This window comes from Ochotona curzoniae, unplaced genomic scaffold, assembly GCF_017591425.1.
Source record: "Ochotona curzoniae isolate NIBS_2020 unplaced genomic scaffold, NIBS_Ocur_1.0 scaffold_4683, whole genome shotgun sequence".
Taxonomy (NCBI): Eukaryota; Metazoa; Chordata; class Mammalia; order Lagomorpha; family Ochotonidae; genus Ochotona; species Ochotona curzoniae.
In genome coordinates this window covers 12,300,220-12,324,148 of record NW_024467121.1, presented here as the reverse complement: position 1 = coordinate 12,324,148, position 23,929 = coordinate 12,300,220, and the positions used below count along the sequence as shown (strand labels likewise).

The 23,929-nt window shown below is 36.2% G+C and overlaps 2 protein-coding genes across 3 annotated transcripts in view; both read left to right on the top strand.

The window, feature by feature from the left end:
- Positions 1–23,929, top strand: part of LOC121148045 (prostaglandin-E(2) 9-reductase-like) — a 296,739-nt gene that overhangs the window by 255,058 nt on the left and 17,752 nt on the right. The window lies entirely within an intron of this gene.
- Positions 9,721–23,369, top strand: LOC121148056 (prostaglandin-E(2) 9-reductase-like). 2 transcript variants are annotated; one of them, XM_040968044.1, is made up of 10 exons: positions 9,721–9,804; positions 11,731–11,898; positions 14,468–14,588; positions 14,802–14,822; positions 15,333–15,385; positions 15,658–15,780; positions 17,800–17,909; positions 18,176–18,341; positions 20,391–20,473; positions 21,171–23,369. In XM_040968044.1, the coding sequence occupies exons 1-10, from the start codon at positions 9,721–9,723 to the stop codon at positions 21,211–21,213; spliced, it is 972 nt and encodes a 323-aa protein (XP_040823978.1). In that variant the 3' UTR covers positions 21,214–23,369. The 2 variants fall into 2 exon arrangements, with proteins under 2 accessions (XP_040823978.1, XP_040823977.1); XM_040968043.1 differs by lacking the exon at positions 14,802–14,822 and having other exon boundaries at positions 14,468–14,584; positions 15,308–15,385.

Below are 23,929 nucleotides of genomic sequence, written 5' to 3'. Positions count from 1 at the left end.
GGTGAAATAATAGCACTCAGGAAATCTTAACAAATTTTAAACAATTTATGTACCTTAGCCTGTTTCAGTCCCAGTCTTCCCCTTGCTTTCTGCTAGCAAATCAACTGTTTCAGCACACATATTTTATTCCTTGTTCAATGTTTTATTTAATAATTTGATGTTAACCACTAAAGACTTTTACTAGGAGATAAAGCATAGAATTTATTATTTGGTAGATGGTATTGTGGTGTAGTAGATTAGCTGCCACTTGAGTGGCTGGATACACGTGTCTGCACCAGTTAGATTCCCAGTTACTCAGATTCTGATCAGCTTCTTGCTAATGCCCTGGGAAAAACAGTACAAGATAGGCATGTTTGGGAAATGAGCCATGTCTGGGCCTCTGTCAGCTGTGTTGGAAGCCTAGATGATAGGTTTTACAGCCTTAATGAATAGACTATTAATCACTGAATTAAACTAAATAAAGCTAGGTATCTTTCTTTTTTGCACATATAATCATCCATTAGAATCATTACTAAACTATCGATATTTATCAAAGGGTACTGCAGAAGGGCATTCAGAATCTTTGTCATTGAGGGAGACAGAGCCAGTTGAATCTCCTCTGAAAGGCCTGGGAAGGAGAGGAATAAACAGGAAAGCTTCTGGCTCCCAGGTTTAGATAAAGGACCTGTGAGAGGAACAAATTGTGTATTGGGAGACTGTCCCTTGCTGCTGAAATGTAAATGGCTCAAGCCCTGAGTCATTACTGACAACCTTTTAAAAGTCGGATGCTGTTAATAAAATTTGGCTATTGAGCATCAGTCAGTAGTCCATGCGTGTTATTATTGGCTCCAAGCACCAAGTCCATCGCTGTAGGACAGAGAACAAGGTAGTATTCTTTAACAAGTTTTACATAATATTTATCGATGGTTTTTTTCATAAACTGTTATTAATTTGTACTTGTACAATTTTGTTATTAAATTATGATTTGCATTTAACTATTATTTAAAAATTTTATTCCTGATATTTGCACCTTAAGTTAACATGAACTATAATTATTACTAAAAGACATGGTTAATAATACTAACCCCTTTACTGTAATAATCCCCCTCAGCAAAGGAAACATATTTTACCCCTTTTTTCCTTTTTTATATATTCTTAACTATGGAGCAATGGGTTTCTATTTATGTGTTAGAAGTAATTTTAATAATTACCAGTTAAATGCTGAAATAGACTCAAAACAGTAAGATTTCTTCCATAGTAATTTCTCATTCGATCAGAATTTCCCTGATGGTTTTGAAATAAATTTTTTTTCAGGTACATTCAATATCCAAGACTGAAAAAATGTTTTTCTTGTGGATGTGATATTTGTCATGTCTCCTTAATACAGCAGAAGTTATTCAGCGACCAAGATCTGATCACTTATTTTTTCCCCCTCAGGAACACCATTTAGTCATCTCGTCAGGGCTCAGACTAAGCGACAGTTGTGTTCTGGTCCCTGGAGGAGTTACCTTTTAAAACACCAAATCTTGCTTCTCCCCATTTCTTACTCTTTCACAGGCAAGTTCTTCCCAGCTTCATCCTCCCCCTCCCCCGCTAGCACACACACACACACACACACACACACACACACCCCAAGTCAAAGAGCGAAGTCAAGAACGAAGAGAATCAACTTGATCAATTCCCATCTCTTAGAGTCGTTGGCTATGGAGACACAGCCTAAAGCAACCCTGATCTCTGAGTTACTGTCAAGGAGATGGTATCTGAGATTTCAGCTTATCAGCCTGGGAAGAGGAATCCACCAGCCGTACCTTTATGATGTACAGTCTGTCCTGAGCGCATTCTGAGTGACTCCTTTTATTCCCCCTCCCCCTGAGCTGTTGCATAAAAACATGGTGCACTTCACCATTTGCTGAGTTTTTTTCTTTCCTCGCATCCCTGTCCTGTCACTAGGGCTGGAGACCTCTCTCTCACTCTTTCATAAATCTTGCTTTGTACACTGAAATTGTCCGCGTGGAAAGTCTTCCATGTGAGACTAGAAAGGAGATTGCTGTTGTTTTGATGTTTTGGTGCTGTGACGTAGATAAACTCCAGCGTTACTGGGATCAACTCCAACATCACTGCGAGCCCTTGAATTTGACTCCAGCCAGTACCTTAGTATCTCATTGGATGGTAAGCAAGTACACTGTGTTCTCTATCTTCTGTTTTTTGGAGACCCTTGTTCTCCACCATTTAACTCTCTCAAAAACACTGAGTTTTAGCATATGGTTAGCAGAGCCGCTGGTATTAACACTCAAGGCTCAGGCTTGTTAATTAGGCTGCACTAATTTCCTGGCGCTGAGGCACTGTTCTAATGCTTTCGTGCGTGTATCACTCCTTGCGAGGAGCAATGAGGAGGCTCCTGGTGATTAAAGACTCTTGCCCGGCTTTCCCTAGAGTTTCCTGAAACTCTCAGCTGGACCCCCGTTCCCAACAAGCCCGCATGGGTGTAGGGCTGTTAAGCCCACCTTCTACAGGGATGGGGACTCGAGTCTTGGATTCTGGGTACATAGTACCTGCACTTTGGAATCTACACGAAAGTAAAGGTTCCTCCATACCTCTCATCCCAGCTCCAGGAATGTCGGTCCTGTTCAAACTCAGTTTCTTTTCCTGGATGAGGCTCAACCTGGGAGACTAAGGGAAGGTTTTGGACTCTTTTAGAAATTCAGATCAGGGCTACTCTCTGATATTTTTTGGAAGACTTCTGTCAGGATGCTGGGCTGAAATCTGCCCCTGTCCTTCCTTCTGTGGAGATCACTTGTAGGTAATATTGTGAGCAGTTTGCAGTGATTATATGAACCCTGTGCTGTGTGCCTCAGTGAATCCCCAATCTGCTTCAGACCCTAACAGGTCTTGTATCTCTCTCTCTGCTGGTCATTTCTATAAGTTGTCTCTCATTGCTAGAAAAATCTCCTCAATTCTTAAAGACTCATATTCCAGGTTTTGCTAGACAGTATTTGTTAAGTATCCCATTAGGTCTGTGGCAGAATTTAAATAACCCTCTTGCTGAAGACGGTCTCTTGGACTAGGAAAGGTCCTCAGGTGGCCTGAACCTACTGAGATAAGTGTTCCTGCAGAGTTCTTAGAGATCCAGTCCCTCCTTTGTGAAATTCTTCTTAGGCAGCCTAGAGGAAGATTACTAAGAGGTTTTGTTGTTGTTGTAGTTCTCTTAACTATGGCTCTTAATCCCTGGATAAAAGGGGAATGCCACTGTCACAGCTTGGCCAGACAGTTCTCCCCATCCCAGCTGTGGAGAGACCTGAATGGATTAACCTTTTGTAAACTGGGAGATGTTTCCTGTCCCTTCTCTGCAGTTTATGCAACCTTTTTCATCTGGCTCCTGACCACAGGAGTATGCTATTCTCTGCTGTTTTGTCTCATGATGTAGCTTACTGTTGTAAATAATGTGGTGACATGCTAAATGCTATGCTATCTTATTGTAACTGACTTCAGTAATGGGAGTTTTCATGTGTCTGAAAGACTCTGCACTTGCTGCTATTGAGTCTTGAAGTTTCTTAGCTGTTATTAACAGTTACCTTAACTCTGCTCGGAACTGGCCCATAACGTTTGTTAAAATGCTCAGTTAAATGTATTTTAATTGATCCAATTACTTGAATCTGACCATTCTTCACAGTTCTAAAACAAATCTCCTGATTTTGGGGCTTCTAATAGAATCTCTGGAACTCTCACAGACTGAGACTCAACTTGGATGAAATAATGGTCGTGTGAGTTAATTTAGATCATGCAAAAACACATTATAAGGCTAAAAATAAATAAATCTTTAAAAAATTATGTCAAATGAATGTACAAGTGTCACTGTTTATACTTAGAACTGTTTTATTAAGAGAATTCTGCATATAAGCATATATGTTCTACTGTCTATGTTTATCGGTCCAGATATCCTCTAACTTTGGGTGTTTCAGTTAAGAGTATGGTTCTAAATCATAACTTTAAGTTGCAATTGCAAATGCTTGGCAATTTAAAAAATTACTTAAAGATTTTTAAAATTCTAATACTAAAAGTGCTTTATTTTTTGAAACTGTTTTTTTTGGTCCTGTAACGTGTGTTGCCTGCTTTGCATGTACATGTAAGTGGTGTATTCTAATTGACTTACATAAGTTACATAGATAAGAATGGTAAATAGATAATTCACAGGCAAAAATGTATTTTTATTCTCCTATTGTGCTCTCAGGTTATAGAATCTAAGAGAAAAAAAATTCTAAGTTGAGAGCATTATGGTTTATATAGTCCTGCTACCTGTGAGCTTTCAAATTCATGATAGCCATAATCATTATAATGTACTAGAGATTAATATGATGCAAAATTGCATAAATTTAGAATTTGCAGATATGCTATAATTATTAGTGTTTTCTTAGTATATATAAAATGAATAGAGAAAAAATCATGCAAAATCACCAGGAGCCAGGAAATGGATAATTCCTGCTGTCATTACATAATGCACTAAGAATCCATTGTTGTCATTCTATTTTCAGTTATTATGAAATGCAGAAATAAACAAACTAGACGGGAAACATTTGACTATTGAACTCCATCTTATTAATGACTTTTTTTTTCTCTCTTGGTAAAATAATCTTACATTTTGTAATGGGTTAACAATTGAAGAGTTAGTAGCAATCATTAAATTGCCAGGAATAACCTATGCCCTTTAAATTCTGCTTTAGTATGAATAATGTATGAATATATTCTAGTCAAACTAAACATATTCCTATTTTCCCCAAAAACTTTGTTGTAAGAGCACTATTCGTCACTTTGCGTTATTGAAAGGTGTAGCTAAGTAAGAGAACTATGTTCAAATTTTTAATTCTGTGTGTTCTGTATAAAAGAACTATAACTTGACAAATTTCAACAAATTATGCCTATTTATTAGAGGCACAAAAAAGACACAAATTATAAAAAGTTTAAAAATTATAGTCACAAGAATTATAATGCTCACAAATATTAGTCAGAATTTACTACCACAAAGGAAGCAAATTAACCTTTACTCTATAAATAGCATTAAAAAATCTCAAATTTAGTATTCTAGAAATATAGTCACTCATATTCATGGCACATTTCTCTTGTTTGAATATTGCGGGACACCAAAATCCACCCCCTCACCTTTCTTAGTGAATGTTGACAGTGGAGTCCTTTTTTATGACTTCCAGCACAAAAGTGCATTATAATGCAAGAAGCAGTAAGGGGCTGGTGACTGAGTGCTCTCTTCCAGCTAATCCATGCTCCTTAGCAACATAATCTCAACTAGAGGTGTATATGAACAAACTTCTCAAAAGGTGAGACTATGCCAAGGAACTGTGCCACTGACATTAATCATGATCCAAGTATGCCTCCAAACATCTAAACCTAATGCTAATTTTGTTATGGTTACCTTACCCTGCAGAATAGGTTCTTTTCATGTCATTCTCTTTAGCTAAGACATATACAACGAAATATATAACTGTTAGCTTTTATGCAACTGTTCAATGCTTTAAAGTATAAAAAATGATGAGGTTGATGTATCCTAAGACATCTGCAAATTCTTTCTGATATTCATCACTCACTTTAATAATCATAGGTATCCTGAACTCCTAAAATGCCATCAACAGTTTCTAAATCTAAATCAACAGTTTCTAAATTAGTACCTCCAGCTTAGCTTTTCAAATAAGACTCCAGGGACCAATACAGCAGGATGTGGCTCCTGTAAATGTATATACGCTAAAGCTTGTGAAGCCAGTTAAATTTGAAAAACAAGAAATAGATCTAAAGCAAAAGATAAACTCCAACATGTAGCACCGGGTGACTTGAGCATCTCACTATCATTAGTCATCAGGTCCACTGGACAAGAAAATTCAGTGTGCAAAGCCCAGAGCTAACCTACACTGCAACAGACTGAACCTAATAGACATCTAACTCATTACACTCCATGGCACGAGAAAAAACAGTGTTTTTTTCATCTTGCTTTACTGATCCCTTTACTATTTACAAGTGAATTTCTCATCTCTTTCAAGATTTTGATTAAAATCTATTTTGTTTTATACTGGGATGGCATTCGCTTCTCATTTTTGAATTTCATTAGCATGTAATACCTTTTTCATCCTTTTCATTTCACTTCGTTTGTATCTTTGCTGGTGAGGTGTTTCTTGTAGACAGCGTGTATTTACATTGCGGTTTTGTTGTCAATTCATTCAACTAGTGTGTATCATTTAATTGGGGAATTTGGTCCACTTACATTCAAGGTTATTATTGAGCAATAATACTTAATCTTGAATTTTTCCAAAAATGCTTCTATTGTTTGTTTTGAATCTATGCTGTTTATTTGGGAGGAGATTTTCTGCATTCTCATCCTTTTACAATGTTTGATGCTATCCTGTTTCTGCATGTAGTGCATCCCTAAATGTCATTTGTAAGATACGCCTGATGGTGACAAATGCTTTAAAATTTGACTTCCTTAGAGGTTTTTAGCTCACTTTTATTACAAATGAGACCTCTGTTGCATAATTTGGGGCAGTAGATCTTGGACCTTTTATCTGTATTGTTTATTGGTTTGTATGGCTTGTTTGCTTAAAAGTATCTTCAGAAATGATTTGTCCTTCCTTTCACAAAATTTAAGATACGCATTGTGCATTTTTTTGAATATTTGACCATATGTATCAAGCTGTAGATATTTTCTGATCAGTTATTTTTGGGTTTCTATATGCTTCAGATATTTAGGTTTCCATAACTTACCAAATAATGGAAAATTCTTGCTGTTATTTTTTTGACTGGATTTTCTATGGCTTATTTTTTTATATTCTTTCATTTATTCCTAATGTTTGGGTATTTGGGTATTTGTGGGTATCACATAAATGCTGAAAATTATTTCATTCTTTATTATTTTGTCTTCTTTGTTGTATGATTAGAACACTTCCAAAGGCCTTGTCTTCCAGATCAGATATGTTTTAATTTTATTTCTGGGATTTCATCAACATCCATCTATTTACAGTCCTTTTTTTTAAGATTTATTTTTATTGGAAAGTCAGATAGACAGAGAGGAGGAGAGACAGAGAGGAAGATCTTCCATCTGATGATTCACTCCTCAAGCGGCTGCAATGGCTGAAGCTGAGCCAATCTGAAGCCAGGAGCCAGGGGCTTCTTCCAGGTCTCCCACATGGGTGCAGAGTCCCAAGGCTTTGGGTCATCCTCGATGGCTTTCCCAGGCCACAAGCAGGGAGCTGGATAAGAAGTGGGGCTGCTGAGATTAGAACCAGCTTCCACATAGGATCCTGGTGCATGCAAGGAGAGGACTTTAGCTGCTAGGCTACTGCTCTGGCCCTACAGTCCAATATTAATGCATTATTATGTTTCTTTGTGGGAGTCATATTGGCTTCCTTGTTGTATTTTTTTATGTTCCTACACTGCTTTTTCAAGTTGTGATATAACCTGATTTTGTCACTTCTAAAGGATGACTCTTATTGAAGAAGGTATTATTCTTGAGCTATACCTCTAGGTTTCAGTTCCAGTTAGTATAGTATTCTTCCTACCAGTTGAATTCAAGAGCTAAGAGTAATATTCATGCATGCATGAACTTTCCTTTAGTTGTTGGTAGCTATAATAGGGATTCTGGCTGTTCATGTGCCTCTGGGTAGTCACTCAGATAGCTGTCATTTAGGGTTCCATTTTTGTTTGTTTGCTTTTTTTTTGTTTTTTAAGAGAGAGAGATAATGGGGGACTGGTATGACGCACTTCTCAAGTGTTTGGATGATATCATACTGATGTTGTGATTGTGCCTGGCTCATATATTAAAAGTCAGTCCCTTGTCAGGTACCAGAGTTGTAAGTAAGTGAAGTGCTGAACCTCAGGCTGGGTGGATTTAAAGACTTCTAGGGGTTGTCTAGACCTAAATATTCATTACTTCCTTCGACATTTGGTAGAGGATGTGGGACCCACAGATGCACTTCACGACGGTGAGTGGATTTGTGAGGAAGAATTTTCTTCTGTAACAGCAGGACAAGCAGCTTTTGGTCCCGTTAGATGTTTAGATTCAGCACCAAGAGCCAACCTGGGATTTCCAATGAGGAAGGCCAGTTGGATTCAAGGAGTAAAGTTCATGTCTGCAGCTAGAGTCCAGTGTGATATGGCAGATGGAGGTGGTAAAGCACCTCTGTCTACTGTGGACAGAAGGCGTAGATGTTGGAGCCTACAGTTCTGTACCTTTACTGACCAGAGCACCGACTTACTATGTATTTTGCCATTCAAACCCACTGTGAGATAGATCCTCAGATCAGGAAACTGTTCCTTTGTGGTGAGACTGAATGAGTACATGGGAATACAGCTTCAATGTGCATTTTTTTTCTTATTTTAAAGATTTATTTTAATTTGAAAGGCAGACATACAGAGAGGAGAGAGAAGAGAGGAGAGGGTAGGGAAATAGAGAGAATCTGATATTCAATATCCACTAGTTCATTCCCAAAATTGACACCATGGCCAGGATAAACTGATCTAAAGCAAGGTACCAGAAGCCTCCTCTGGGTCTCCTGCATGAGTACAGAGGCCTGAGAACCTGAACCGTCCTCCTTTGTTTTTCCATATCTTAAGCAGGGAGCTGGATCAGAAGTGGAGTAGTTAAGGTATGAACTAGCAACCATATGGATGCCAGCGCTCTAGGTGGAGAATTAGAGTTTTATGCCACATCAGTTGCCCCTGAGATTTTCAGCAGGTTGGAAGAAGGGGGAGATTAAGGGAAAAGAATCTGATTGCTGATTGTGACTGCAAAGGCCTCCTTATTTTCGGAGACCTAGGAAAAGTCTATCTCAACCGTTTATCACCAAAGTCTATGTGGTAGAGAGTCCTGTGTTGCCCCAAACTCCATGGCACCACTGCTGTGACTCTCTAGACTGGTGTACCTTTCCGAGAATGTTTGATGCCTTTCTCAGTGGACTTAAAGCCAGGGCAGACAGATTTTCCCACAGTCTGAGCTTCAGGTCTGCAATGCTGGCAGTTGTGGAGGAACCTCTGACCATTGTCAGTGAAGCTAGACTTCGCAGTTTGCAGCAAGGAAGGAAGGAGCAGGGGCAGCCATGGCTGTGTACCTGCCTCCTGCCCTCCTGCCCTCCTGCCTAGTTGGTTTATGGGATTTCCATTTTGTTCAGTAGCTAAACATACTACTGGCTTGTTCAGCTCTTCCGAAGGTGGACTGCTTGAGGAAGTAGCTGATCGTATTTGTATCCTTGCAGACAATCACTTGAACATGCTTCTCAGCACCATCTCACTGCAGCATTCTGTTTTCATTTCTGCTTTTTGAGGGGCAATGTTTGAAAAAGCTTGAGCTTGACAAGTTTTGGTATTTGTGCCCATTTGTAAGGAAATTGTTTCAAATGATGTGTAAACAGAGATATCATTCTGAAAAATAAAGCAATGAGAATAGACATCTGAAGATTTGTATTGTACAAAGTAAATAATTAATCAATTTTTTTAATTGCTTAAAGTAACATTTGATTCTAAAGGGACCGTGTCATGTTTCTTGTTTTAACCGATTTAAAAAAGTCTCTTTCATCCAATACAATGAATTGATTTTATGAATTTCTTCAAGTGTGAAATAGCACTTTGATTTTACTCCTCCTTCCAAAGGTCATGGACCTTTAGACAGGCGCTTGGGACATCGGCTTCTTTTTATTCCTGTGGAGGCAGAAGAAAAAAGCAGAAGGTGTTTTGTCAGAGGAAACAAAAGTAATGGATCCCAAACACCAGCACATGGCGTTAAATGATGGTCACTTTATTCCTGTACTGGGCTTTGGCACCTATGCAGCTGAAGAGGTAAGCCTTGTTGCTTTGCGATTGAGATGACAGAGGAAGATAGATTTAGAAAGGGTGGAAAGTTATCTGAGCTGTGAAGTCACCCAGCTGCTGCATGATTATTCAAGTTTCATTTTATTCTCCATTTCTCCTAGTCTGAACTCAGTCACACTATTTGTTGCTTGGCAAATACCATGGGTCACAGCTGATAATAAAGCCACTACTCAACAAAACTGTTACTTAGCTTGCTCACCTGGCTTCATTTCAAATAGAGTGGTTCCCTGCTTCTTCCTATAATTTAAAACATGCTTTTTTCCAATAAAGTATGATCTAGAGATTGAATTTTTGTTAGTAGAAAGGAAGCACAAAGGTTATGAAGACAATAATACTGTCTTGATGTTGTTTAAATTTAACCACCATTCAGTAATTCCCGGATCTGATCCATGTAGAATTTTCCATGTTTAATTCTTATTTCTGGGAAACATACCTGAAAGAAAATGCAGTGATACCTTAGGGAAATAGAGACCTAATCAGAGCGAAGGTATGTTGTTGGTCCTTGTTAACCAGTGTTGCAGTTAAAGGGGAATGATGTTTGGTCTTATGAAATAAAAGTCGAGCATCATGGAGGGGATTCTGCACACTGATACCGTGGCTTGATGGATGATTGAATGACACCAGATTATAGGATTTCCATTTTATTCTTGTGAAACATTATTGAATTACTGGGGATATTCTGAAGACATGTGGCAGGACTTCGTAGTTCTTCAAAGAGAAGTGGGATGAAGGGGAGAGAAGGATCAAGTACACCAAATCAAGAAACAGTACTGATAAATTTCTGAGTTCCCACACATTATTTGCTTCATCACTGTTTCACTGAATAAAGCAAACCTGTTAAATCCTTAAAATAACTGAAAAAAGGGTTTGCGTCATTTATCTGTTTGTTCTTTAACCAACATTTTCAAGTCTTTGTTCAAATTTGGAAAGCCAGGATTTGTGTTCTCATTCTATCTTGCTTATGGAAGTTGCCTCATTGTGTTTCTTTTATAGATGTGTGATCTCATTGTATCCTGTTTATAGAAATGTTACAAACTTTCATATGATATGGCTGATCTCTTGTGTGAAAATGCGAATCCCATTAGTAGGCATTCATACTCCTCTCTTTGTTAGTTTTATGTTTTTGTTTGGGGGAGGTGGGAGCAGACAGAATGTCTGTAGCAAGTATTTGCATAGTTACTGCTTGCATATTTAACTATCTGTGTTCAATATAAGCTCTAATTTTCAGCAGGAAGCCTACATTCTTTCACACTTCAAGTTTATTAGGATGGTGGCTGTAGCTAAAATGCCTGTACAGACAATGTAGTGTGGTTGTTTTTGCTTGTGATATGCTTATAGGGTAGCGGAGGATATCTATCTCAGCGTGTCTGGATGGAAAATCAGGAGTGGAAAATCTATATAAATAGCTGTCATTACTGATACTTTTGCAAATGATTGCAAATTCAATTATGACAGAATTAAAGATATTCATTTTATTTCACTGGGAGAGAATTCACTAAGGATCCCGTTGAATTCATTTAGTATATGGTTTCATTTTGCTTTCCCTGATGTTAGCTTTCATTAGAAAGCACAGTACATAAATAAAAAGCAAGATATTAACTTTCGTTGTGTCCTGTAAATCCATCCATCAGATCAGTAAACCTGGCATCATTCCTGAGCACATTTGATGGCAATAATCAATGTACTTGACTGGGATGAAGAGATTGCTGAGCTGCCTACCGCTTGCTATTAATTGGGGAAGATACAGGCTAACTGAGATGAATGGATCCCCTTAAAATAGAGAATTATTCTAACACATGAGAGGAAAAAACAAAATTGTGAAGGTCACTGATGATGCTTAAATTGATTCTAATCACCTGCACCCCAAAATAGTATTCTTGTCTGCTTCTCTAGGTTCCTAAGAGTGAGGCTGGGGTGGCCACCAAAATAGCTATAGATGCTGGGTTCCGCCATATCGATGCTGCTTACGCGTATCAAAATGAAGAAGAAGTAGGTCAGGCCATCCGCAGCAAGATTGCTGATGGTACTGTGAAGAGAGAAGACATATTCTTAACTTCCAAGGTATGGTGTTTGATATGTAGTGTGCTAATTAAAGCAATATGGGCACAAGGTAATAGCTTAGTGGTTAAATCCTTATCTTGCATATGCTGGGATCCCATATGGGTGCTGATTCATGTCCCAGCTGCTCAATTTCCCATCCAGCCTTCTGCTTGTGGCCTGGGAAAGCAGTAGAGAATGACCCAATGTCTTGGGATCCTGCATCCCTGTGAGAGACACAGAAGAGGCTCCTGGATCCTGGTTTCAGACTGGCTCGGTTCTGGCTATTGTTGCCACTAGAGGGAGTAAACCAGTGAACCAGTAAGACAGAAGTCTTTCTGCTTCTCTTTCTCTCTGTAAATCTGACTTTCCAATAAAAATAAAATAAATGTGATGTGTGGGGTAACTATGTAATTATGTAATATAATTGCATAATTTTGTATACAATTGTTGATTACTTTTCTTTTTTCACACCTGATTTGCACATTCTTTTTATTAACTTTTAAATTGATTTAAGAATTAGCAATTTTAAACGCATTTCTACATAAACCTCATAGTGTATACATACACAAATGAACCATCTTTTTCTTTGAGAAAAGGGTATAAATATCACAAAATAGGGGCTCATGGCAATGATTCTAGAGTGATGAAGCAGGGCATATTATCACAGATATCACGGTTCAGTAATGATAATATTTTACCCATGCACTATCAAATAGTAGGTCATTCACACAATTTTTATATTCTATTCATAATAAATGAAAACACGTGCTGTTTGTCTTTTCTAGTCTGACTTATTTTGTTTAGTATAAGGATATTCCATTTCATTCGTTTTGTTGCAAATAACAATATTTCACTCTTTTTATATATAATATTCCACCATTTACACGTACTACATTTGCTTCTTCTAGTAATTAATGTATATATATATATATATATATTTTTTTTCCATTGTGAATTGGGATGCTCTAAGTTTGGGAGTGCAAATATCTCTTTTGTAGTCTGGTTTTGATTCCCTTGGATACATTTTCAGTTAACTGGATCACTTGGTATATACATTTTTGCATTTTCATGAGTGTACAAATTATTTTTCGCAACATTTATGGTAATTTCACTTCTATGGTATATTAGGATACACGGTATGTTGTCACAGTTGAGTTCTTTCTACTCAATCTGGTAATTATTTGTATGTTGCTATTATTACTGATAACGGTCATTCTCACTGAAGTGAGAAAATACCTTATTGTGGCTTTTGTTTTCATGTCCTTAATTGCTAAACATTTTTTATGTATCAGTTCAACATTTTTTTTCTTTTCTCCAATTGATATGGCTTGCTTATTTCTTAATTGTATTGTTTATTGTTAAGTATATTGATTTCCTGATAGATTTTTGCATTGTTTTTTAATCAGATGTATAGCTTCAAGAAAACTTTTCTGTTTTGTTGATTTTCTTTTTATTCTTTATTTCTTCTTTGCTGTGCAGAAGCTTGTTAGCTTGATAAAATCCCACTTGTCTATTTTTGCCTTCATTTAATTGTGTTTTTGGAGTCTTATCTACGCAGTTATACCTAGGCCATTGTCTTACAGTATTTCCACCAGCAGTTGTCATGTCCAGATCTGTAGATTTTTACTTCATTATGAGTTGAATTGGGTATGGTCTTTAAGCAATGCAAGTGTCTTTTCTATGGAATGATTTTTTAAAAAAGGATTTTAAAACTTTTAAAATCTTTTCGTAAAATCAGTTGATTTTGGACTTATGGATTTGTTTTCAAGTTTTAAATTTTGATAGAACTCAGTAATGAAACATCTAGCTCTGGTCTTTCTTTTTTTGGGAGAATTTTTATTACTGATTCCATCTCGATCTTAATTATTGGTCTACATAGATTTTTTATGTCATTGTGATTCAAGATATGTTATATTTTATATATGCGTATATAAAATATATTATATATAACATATATATATATATTTATACTTACACATGTATAGTAAAATATGTGTATCCAGAAATGTATCTACTTTTTCTGGATTTTCTGATTTGAACATACTTTTATGTAGGCAATTATTGGTATAACATTTCTCGTTAACACTAGTTTTTCTGTATCCCAAAAGTTTTGATTGGTAGTTTTTTCATTAGAGGGAAATGTTTCAATGTTGCTTTTGACTTCCTCATATATTCCTTTTTCTGTCTTTTCAGTCCTTTAGGGGCTTCTCCAGTGTACTTTTAATTGGCATCACTAAAGATATTTTAAAATTTTTCATATTTCTCTGTAGTTCTTTTCCAATGTCCCTAAATATTTTCTCTTTGAAGCTATTTTACATATAACACAAACAACTGTTATTATCATTGCTTTATGACATATTTATCTCTGGTGGAATATCCAGCATGGGTTGGTGTGTTTGTGAGTATTAGCAAAGAAACAACAGAGGTTTCGGTCATAGATAAGAAAATAGAAAACTGAAAAAGGAAAATCATTTTCCTTCAGCATTCAGCATTTCTCAACTCGCACAAAAGACTCCACATTAGATGAAGGGAACCAACAAATATGGCTAACAAATTTGTTTTCTCTACCCTCCACTGTTAACTTCTATAGCTTTGGTGTACTTTCCATCGACCAGAGCTGGTCCAGTCAGGCTTGGAATGGTCACTCAAAAAACTTCAAATGGACTATGTTGATCTCTATATTATTCATTTCCCACTGTCTCTGAAGGTAGGTGATTATCAAATGTTTTCTCTCTAACTACCAACGTGACCATAATTATCATGGATGAGTAAATGATTCTGGTGAAGTTATAAAAGTTCTATAGATGAAATTTATAGACATAGTTCAAACTAGTTTATCAATGTATGTTACTCTGTGGTGTAAATGGAGGATTCCCAGCTATGAGTAGATACACTCATTTGATATGGCCTTAAGGAATATTCAGGTCCCAATGAATTTCCCTGCAGTATCACATTTATATTACTATTTTTTGAGCCTGTTCATTAGTGGCACATGTGACTGTGGAGCAATTCTAAACTAAAGGTTGCTAATATTTGATAGGCTTCCTGTATCTTCTAATATTTTTCTGAAACAGAACCTTGATTTAACTTCTACCTTATAAGTGCATGCTGTTTGACCACCAAGGTTAAAATTAGTAAATGGTGATTAAGACCATGTAACTATTATTGAACCTAATGAAACATATATTTCTCTAGAGGAAAGACATAAGAATACACAGTAACATATAACTGTGTCACCATTAAAATCTGGGAACTTGTATTGGTTAATACACAGCAGGTATGAACAGAACATTATTTACTACTTTGTATTGAAATTTAAGCATGTGAAGACTATGCCACATATTTCAAGCCTAAATATGTCTGGATATATTGTTCTGGACTGGAGACCTGAGTATACTGACACTGTGAAAAATGACTGCTTCTGTTCCAGCCTGGTGAGGACTTAATTCCAACAGATGAGAATGGAAAAGTGATATATGACACAGTGGATCTCTGTGCCATTTGGGAGGTGAGTACAGAGGAAGCAACAAGAGGAAGTAAAAACTCCCAATTCAACTTTGAAAAATAGGATACTGTTGTTTGGATGCAGATATTCTTGCCACTGTGTTAAAGGTTGTAGTGCAGGAAAGATGGGGGAAAACAGCATACTTTGATGTAACAGAGAGCAACAGAGAAGAATTTGAAGCAATAAAAGCAGGCAGTCTTCTGTTCTTGTACATTCATCTCTCTGCTTTTCCAAGTAGAACATAAGAATTCATTCCTCACTATCTTTCTTTCTAGGCCATGGAAAAGTGCAAGGATGCGGGACTGGCCAAGTCCATCGGGGTATCCAACTTCAACCGCAGGCAGGTGGAGATGATTCTGAACAAGCCAGGACTCAAGTACAAGCCTGTGTGCAACCAGGTGTGAATTCTCAGACTTCCCTCCTTCAATTTTTCATTTCTTTCCTCCAATTCTGCTGTCACATATCCATTTTATTCCCCCATTTCTGTTTCACTTACTTGGATTAACGGAAGTTTTTGCAGCCAGAACCTTTAAAAAAAGAGAAATGTAGCTTCCATTTTCTATCTATTAATGTTATAGTGAAACGTTTAGGAAACTACTGTTGAAATATATAGGAATCTGCAAAAGTAAAATGACAAAAATGCTAGTATACTAGAGGATCAAACCTTGGGAGAAGACAATGAATTTATCCAAGATCAATGAAGAAATCCAATGGAGGATCACCAGAAGCATTGATTATTGAAGGTGGTGTGGAAGACATTGTGTATGGGAAGGAAGGCCATGAAAACACTTAGGGAGCAATTAATAAATTCAGAGTGAATGTACTAGCACATAAGTGGTAAGGGTTTGTTTGGCATTTAGAGATTTCAATGGTTCCTCTTGTTCATTGTTCCTTCATGTGTTTTGGAAAGACATATACAGGGAAGATAACTGTAGCGTATTAATATAAGGGAAAGGGGAGACATTATTTGGGGGACAATAGGGTAGCTAACATCAGCCCTCATGGAATTTTACCAAAACTTAAGCTGATCCTTCAGCTTGTTTTAATCTTTGTCTCTTCCTGGTTTCTGTCATCAAATCAGAGGTTTAATCCCATTTATTATATGCATCGTTACATGTCATCACATATTATCTAACAATAATATTTGAAAAACATATAGAATCAATGACTGATATAATGATGCACAACTCTTATTTTCAGTAAGATATCATAAAACTAATATGACTTTATATTAGTTTCATTCCAATTATTTAGCAATTTTCATATACTCTGATAGTTTGATAATACAGATATTCCACATATTCCCCTGAAATTAAAAAATGCTTGGTTTTTGATGTCAAGTTGATAGCCATGTGCATTAATTTTTTAGTACATAAATGCAATATTTTGTTGAAACTCTTAACACTATTTAGCAAAAAGATGTTGTAATATAAATAGGAAATCTTCATGATAGTTTTCATAGTTTATGGTTAGCAGTTTTTTTGTGTGATTTAGTCAGATTTTGGCAAAGGTTCTGAATTTCTCAGCTTACTGTTTTGTTATAATATAAATTTGTCAGTTCCAATATTCTGTGAATTTGGAGGTGAAATAATATTGCATTAATGGTCATTCATTAATATTGCATTAATGGTCATGATCTTAGAATGGATCATTCATTAAATTTTATCCCCATGGAAGGGGAAAAATAAGTAAACAAGCAGCAAACTAAATAAATAATTAAATAAATAGTATCCCTAGAAAAAGCATGGAAATAGAGCTTGTCACATGTTTAGTGATGTGTTCTTTGGTCACTTTGTTAAGGAGGTCATAGACAGAGCTCCTTGATATGAGTATATATTTTTAACCGCTGCATTGTCAAGTTATCTAACGCATGATTTGTTTCTTCTGAGGAATGCCATGTTTTTACAGTTTCAGCATAAAATATCCAATATGTTGCTTTCAAAATGTCACAGTAAATTTTCTCTTTAATTGAAAAAAGTTATCCTTACTTGGATGCTAGCATTATGATACAGTATGCTGGACACTAGTTTTGATGCCTGTATCCCATATGGGTGTCAATTCAGCTTTTGCCTGCTCCATTTTCAACACCGCTTCTTGTTAATGTGCATAAGATGTCTTCTATGATGGTTCAAATGTATGAGTCCCTGACACTAATGTGGGTGAAACATATGAATTTGGGGGCTCTAGGAATCAGCAGGCTTCATCCCTGGCAATTGTGGTTATTTGGGCGAGTGAATCAGAAGTTAAAAAAAAAAATCTCTGTCTCTCCTTTCCTTTCAAATATTGTGCTTGAATCAAATAAAAAGTCCTGCTAGATGTTAACTTTCATTTTTATTAAAATTCAGCTACTATTACTTTTTAATGTTTCCCTTTGTGTTTCATGAAATTTGATAGTTTTTAATATCATGTCTCTACAGGTAGAATGTCATCCTTATCTCAACCAGAGAAAATTACTGGATTTCTGCAAGTCCAAAGAAATAGTTCTGGTCGCTTATGGTGCTCTGGGGTCCAATCGAAATCCAAAATGGTAGGAAACAAAACAAAACATACAACAAAGACAGCAATCTACCTCAAATGCCTCTGTTGAAATATAATTTGTTGTACAATACTTTTTTTAATAATTAATTATTTCCTACCTCAGGGGAGGAAAGAATTCGCATTTCAAGAAACATTTCAGATAAGGACCAATCTTAAAAATTACTGGTATAGATTGGATGGTTTAGTATTTTCAGAGCCTCATATGGAACTAAATACTCAGCTCAACAAGTTCAGCTTTCCTACTTCTCTTTCCAGGGTGGATCAGAATTCCCCAATTCTCCTGAATGATCCGATGATTTGTTCTATGGCAAAAAAGTACCAGCGAACTCCAGCCCAGATTGTCCTTTGCTACCAGCTGCAGCGTGGGGTTGTGGTCTTGGCCAAGAGCTTCAGTGAGAAGCGGATCAAACAGAATGCTCAGGTAATGAGGGCATGGGGCTGTAGGTATCAGTAATCCTGCAATTTACCATTGCTTCTTTGCAAGATATCAAGACCTTTGGACCAAGTCTATTCTCTGATTTTACTCATGCATTTCAATTTTCTGTGTATTTTTGATACATCATGATAAGAGAATCAAGATAATACAGAAAACGGAAAATAAGGTTTCAGCATTACATTTTGCAATACACTTCATGGTCTTGTGCAATGATATTTTTCTTTATTTTCTGAATTATAATATTAGATAGGGTGACTTTTGCTTTTTAAATTATTATTATTTTAGTTTGTGCTGCATAAATATTTATGTGGTTACATATTCATCGGTTGTTTTCATTTTAATTTCCCTGCCTTATGAAGCACCTGTTTAAATCTTTGCCCATTTTAACCCATTGCCAGTGTCTCTGTTTTCAATCAAGACATCTTTGTTTTATGATTAGGATAACTAGTTTTATGGCAAAGCACATTCCATGTAGAATATTATATGACAAGGATTATTTTTTTCATCTCACGATCATTTAGCTTGAAAATTAGCCTAGGTTAATGAATGAAGTATTCAGAATTATTTCCCTAATTATGCTATAGCATTTATATAGTCTGGACTTAGTTTCCGACTTGGATGCATCTGTTCAAGCATTTTCTCATGAATTATATCAAAGTTTTAATTCTCTTCCTGATGTATTTTAGTCATCAAATGCTCCTACTCTTCATTTACTTAAACTTTGATTGTAACTGATTCATGAAAGGTCTTTTCCTAACAGGAAGACATGCTGGTACTCCACTGCATTTTCCAGGAAAGTGTTAAAGTCCTTTTTTCTAAATCGGTTCATCAAGCTAATGGATGTTTGTTAATATTACCTGCAGTACATCCAAGAATCCATTGTCATGTATGCTGTACTTAAAGAAAATAAAGGATAAAATGGGATACACAAAACACATATTGAAACACCTGAGCTTGAGATTCGGTCTTGCTTCAGATGTAGGTTTCCTGGATGCTCTAGAAGGCATCATGCTGTGAGCCACATGCTTGGATGCTTGTGACCCTTGTGAAATATTCAGAATAAGTTGTAGGGTCCTGGCTTCCTTGCACCCCAGGACTGTTCTTGCAGACATTTCTTAAATGAACTGCTGGATGGGAGAGCTCTGATCCTCTGTCTCATTGTCACTGTGGTTCTCATACACTGACACATCAGATCATCCTACCAAATAGAGTTCCACAGGCACTCTCTTCAAGGTTTTTGTTTTCTTTGTTTTCCTCATTACATTCAAAATAAAGTCAAATTTCCTAGAGGCTAAACACTTTGAATTGAAACTCTCCATTGTTTTTGAGACAGTTTTCTAAGTAATGTTTTTTTTTTCAAATTGTTAACTTTTTAAATTCCTTTCTCTTTCTTTCTTTATTGGTGAACTGAATCAAAGAACATTACTATATTATTCATTTATTCCAAAATTTTCCTTTACATTCTCCTGAAAGAATATTGCTTTAAATAATATCAAATTTAGCTTTTATATTATTCATTTCCAAATTAATAATCCAGATTCCTTTTAATATGTAGTGTTGCGAAATTTCTATATACTTCATGATTTATTTTCTTTACTAATACCCAATGTTTATTTAATTGTTAACAATTGTATTCATTCATTTGAAATTTCCAACAGAATGGAAAGACACAGAGATCGATTCATTTTTTCAAATGACCTCAACGGCTACAGCATTTTCAGGCTAAATTGAGGAGTTTCTGGTTTCATTAGGGACTACAACATGCATAACAGGGAGCCAAGTATGTAGGCCAGCCTCTGCTGCTTTCCCAGATACGTTAGCAGGGAACTGTGTTGGAAAGTTGCAGCCAGACTTGAACTGATGTAAATATGGGATACTGGAGCTGCAGGCAGTGGCACATCTCGCTGGACCACAATCAATGTTTCTGATGAGCCGTTTGTTCGATCTCTCAAAATGTTTGAGGGTTTTTCAGGATTTTCCAGATCGACAGATATGCAACAGAAAAATAATTTAATAAAACTGCTTGTTTAACAGGTATTTGATTTTCAATTGTCGTCGGATGACATGAACGTGTTAGAAGGCCTAAACAGAAATCTCCGATATTTTTCAGCTGAATTGTAAGTAGTTTTGCTAAGTGTATCACCTCCATTTAATTAATAAGGGGCTGTAGCATTGGTATTAGCCAGTGATTTCCAACTGTTTTGGATATGAGTTATGGAGACTAGCATTACAGTTAAAATAAATGCTAACAAAATTATTACTTTCTTTTTTCCCAAAACGTTATCAATTTATATATAAACAAGGGCATTTCTATTATACCAGTGATTCTAGGGAGAAATTCTGTTTTGTTTTGTTTCCATTGTATTTTGGTGTAATTTTTTGTGTAATTTTTATAAGAGTAATTTGCCTTCTAAGATATTACAGATCGACTATTGCTTCAATAATTTCAGTAATTTTAAAACGCAAATTGATTCCTCAGCTTGCAGACAAGATAAATTTCCCTTTAACTTGAGAATCTGATGTACCATATTGTCAAGTAGTGCTTTGCATTACTGAAAAATGCAGCTCAGTCAGAGGAATATGGTTGAATTTCTTATATATGTTCTTTATTTAAACATCAAGTTATGTAGTATGAAAAATGAGTATGATTAAATATATTAACCATAAGGTCAGGCTCTTGAATGTAAGTCAGATTTTAAAACCAGGAAGCAAACAAAATTAATTTTTACTGTAATAGCAGTTCACAAAATCCACATCTTAAATATGCTGGAAATGTATTTACTGAGTTTGGGTTGTATATTTTTCTCATTCTAGTCTTCTCGAGCATCCAAATTACCCATTTGCTGATGAATATTAACATGGGAGACTTTTATGACTTCTTCCTGAAGAGCTTGCAAATGGATCATAACGTAGGAGACATCTCAGATACTGGTGACCACGCACCTCACTTCTGGTTGATCTTTGCCATCTAGCGGTTCTGAGCTATAGCCGTATCCACAGCGCATATAACCACCGTGACAGTAGATTCTTATCACTGTGAGAAAAATGAAAGTGGTAATTTGTTAAAGATTCTTACTTGATGCTGTTTGTATTACAGACCTGCTTTGTTGCATTCAGAATGGTCAGTCCCTAACACTGATTTGCATAGAAGCTTGCAGAACTTTGGTGACAGACGACAGCAGCTGGTCCATGAATGCACCAGGAGAGGGGTGGGAACCATGAGCTTGTAAGGCACTTTGTGACGAGTTTTCAGTCTTTGTTTTTCCAGTGCATCCAGGAAGCTGAAGTCTCACAACACAGAGTTCAAAACGTGAGGCACTACTCCACGGATACAGTCTAGGATCTGTGTTCCAGCTGCTTATGGGTCAGAACTGCACCCATTTGAGTATCGTGTATCTTTGGAGGAGGATTAGTCTCTGTTGAGGGGATTTAATCTGGAAGAGAAGTTAGAAGTCAGATTTAACAGACTAAAAAGTGGAGGCTTAACCCAACTCTACCTTGGAATTAGAGAATGTTCTACAGTAATAATAACTTCAGATAAAGGATAACTTTCCACTTATTTATCTCAGTGACAAAGTTGAGTCTTAGGGATTTTTACTTGGTAATCAAGAGAAACACTAAAGTTCTTGGTGATGTAGTGAAACATAAAGACAACAAAGCAATGTAATGATAAAATAGAGCTAAATGTTAGCACCCATATTTTCCATTTTTTGAGGTTTTGATTTTTGTCTCTTAAAATTCTTAAACATAAAAGTAGGCAGGCCCAACAATGCAAAATGCATTGTATCTCAAAAAACAATGGCTATCAAATAGGCTTTTCGAAAGCATTTCTTCAGCTGAGAAAAACCATACAAAATTGGCAAGCCATGATGCTCTCCAAGTGATTCACCCATGAAAGTGTAAAGCCTATGGATTTGGGACACTATTTTGTCTTCATCAATCCCTTAAGGAGCACAGATAATCTCAATAACTTAAATTTCATCAATGGTATGATAAACCTCAAATCTGGAGGTTAAATAATTTAATTAATTTTTTTTTCTGTTTACCTTCCAAGCCTGGTTAACAATTTCACTGTTTGAAAGTGACAACGGTTTTAGTGACTGAAGCATTTAATTTTTTTTTTAGTCATGTGCATTTCCCCCCTGATTTGGAACTAACAACTCCAGAGAAAAAGATCCCCTTTTGTCTTGTGAATCTTTTTATTTCTGAGGTATCCATATAGTGTAGTCTCTCATTCATGGTGGATATGTTCCAAGACAGTCAGTGCATCCTGGCTAAATACAGATACATGCTTTCTATCCAGGTATACAACTTTACTATGTGCAGATAGGAGCTACATGGAACTATGTTTCTTTTACCAATGTACAAAAAGAAAACTTCTAAAAGAGGGAGGGAGAGAGAGAGATAGAGAAAGATAGCTACAGCAGGAGAGTAATAAGAATGCCTAATAATAATGATGTAGGAAATATAAACACATGCTGTGCAAAGAATTATTTGAAAATATATCATTCTCTCAAAGTATCTAAGAATACCAAAACACTTTAAATTACGGTTGTAAACTTGGATACTTAAATGATAAAATAGTTTCTGTGTTTTGATTCTACATATGTCACATGGGTATATGTCAGTAAATGTACCAATAAGGATAAGTCATCAACATACACATATTAGGTTATATTACAATCATAATCATATAATCACATTAAAATAAAATGCAAAAAAATCACGCCTTGTGTATAGTAAATTTAAAGTGTGGAATGTGTTTTTTGTCTTTACTGTTCTAGCTACTGTCTTGCTTCAGTTGAACGATTTGTTTTTCTCCTCTCTTTGTTCCAAAGCAGAGTCAATAAGGTGGAGTTCAGCCATTTATTGCTGGATTTTAGCCTCATACTCATTTTCTTAGGACTTGAGAGGACTGACACATAGCTGACTTCAAAGTCCTTTTATGCCACATAGTTTAGAAAGGAATAACAGCAATTCTTTTTTAAAATATCTTCCCCACCCAATCCCACAATTAAAAACAAAATTGAAAACACATGCCATAAAACCCATATTGATATATGTTTCAAATAATGTTTAATGAAAAAACAGGGGTTGAGTGCTATAGCTCAGAGGCTAAATCCTTCCCTTGCACACACTGGGATCCCATATGAATGCTGGTTTGTGTTCCAAGTGCTCTACTCCCCATCAAACTCCTTGCTTGTTGCTTGGGGAAGCAGTGGAGGATGCTCAAAAGCCTTGGGACTCTGCATCCATGTGGAAGAATGGAAGAACTCCTGGATCCTGCTTCATTTCTGGCCATCAGGCCACTTGAGGTGTGAACCTCAAGATCTTTCTGTCTCTCCTCTGTAAAATAAATCTTTAAAAAAGTAAAAAAATGGTAGACATATGTCTCGCATCTACACAGAGGCAAACAATTCTGAAAAATATTTGCATTCTGAATCTGACAACAAAGTAACAGCAGCAACTACAAAAATGTAATTCTTTTGCTCAACTGGAATTAGAGATGAAGAAATGATTCAGCAAATAAAAATGTACGCTGTATAGCGTAACAGAATTGATGATAAATCAAC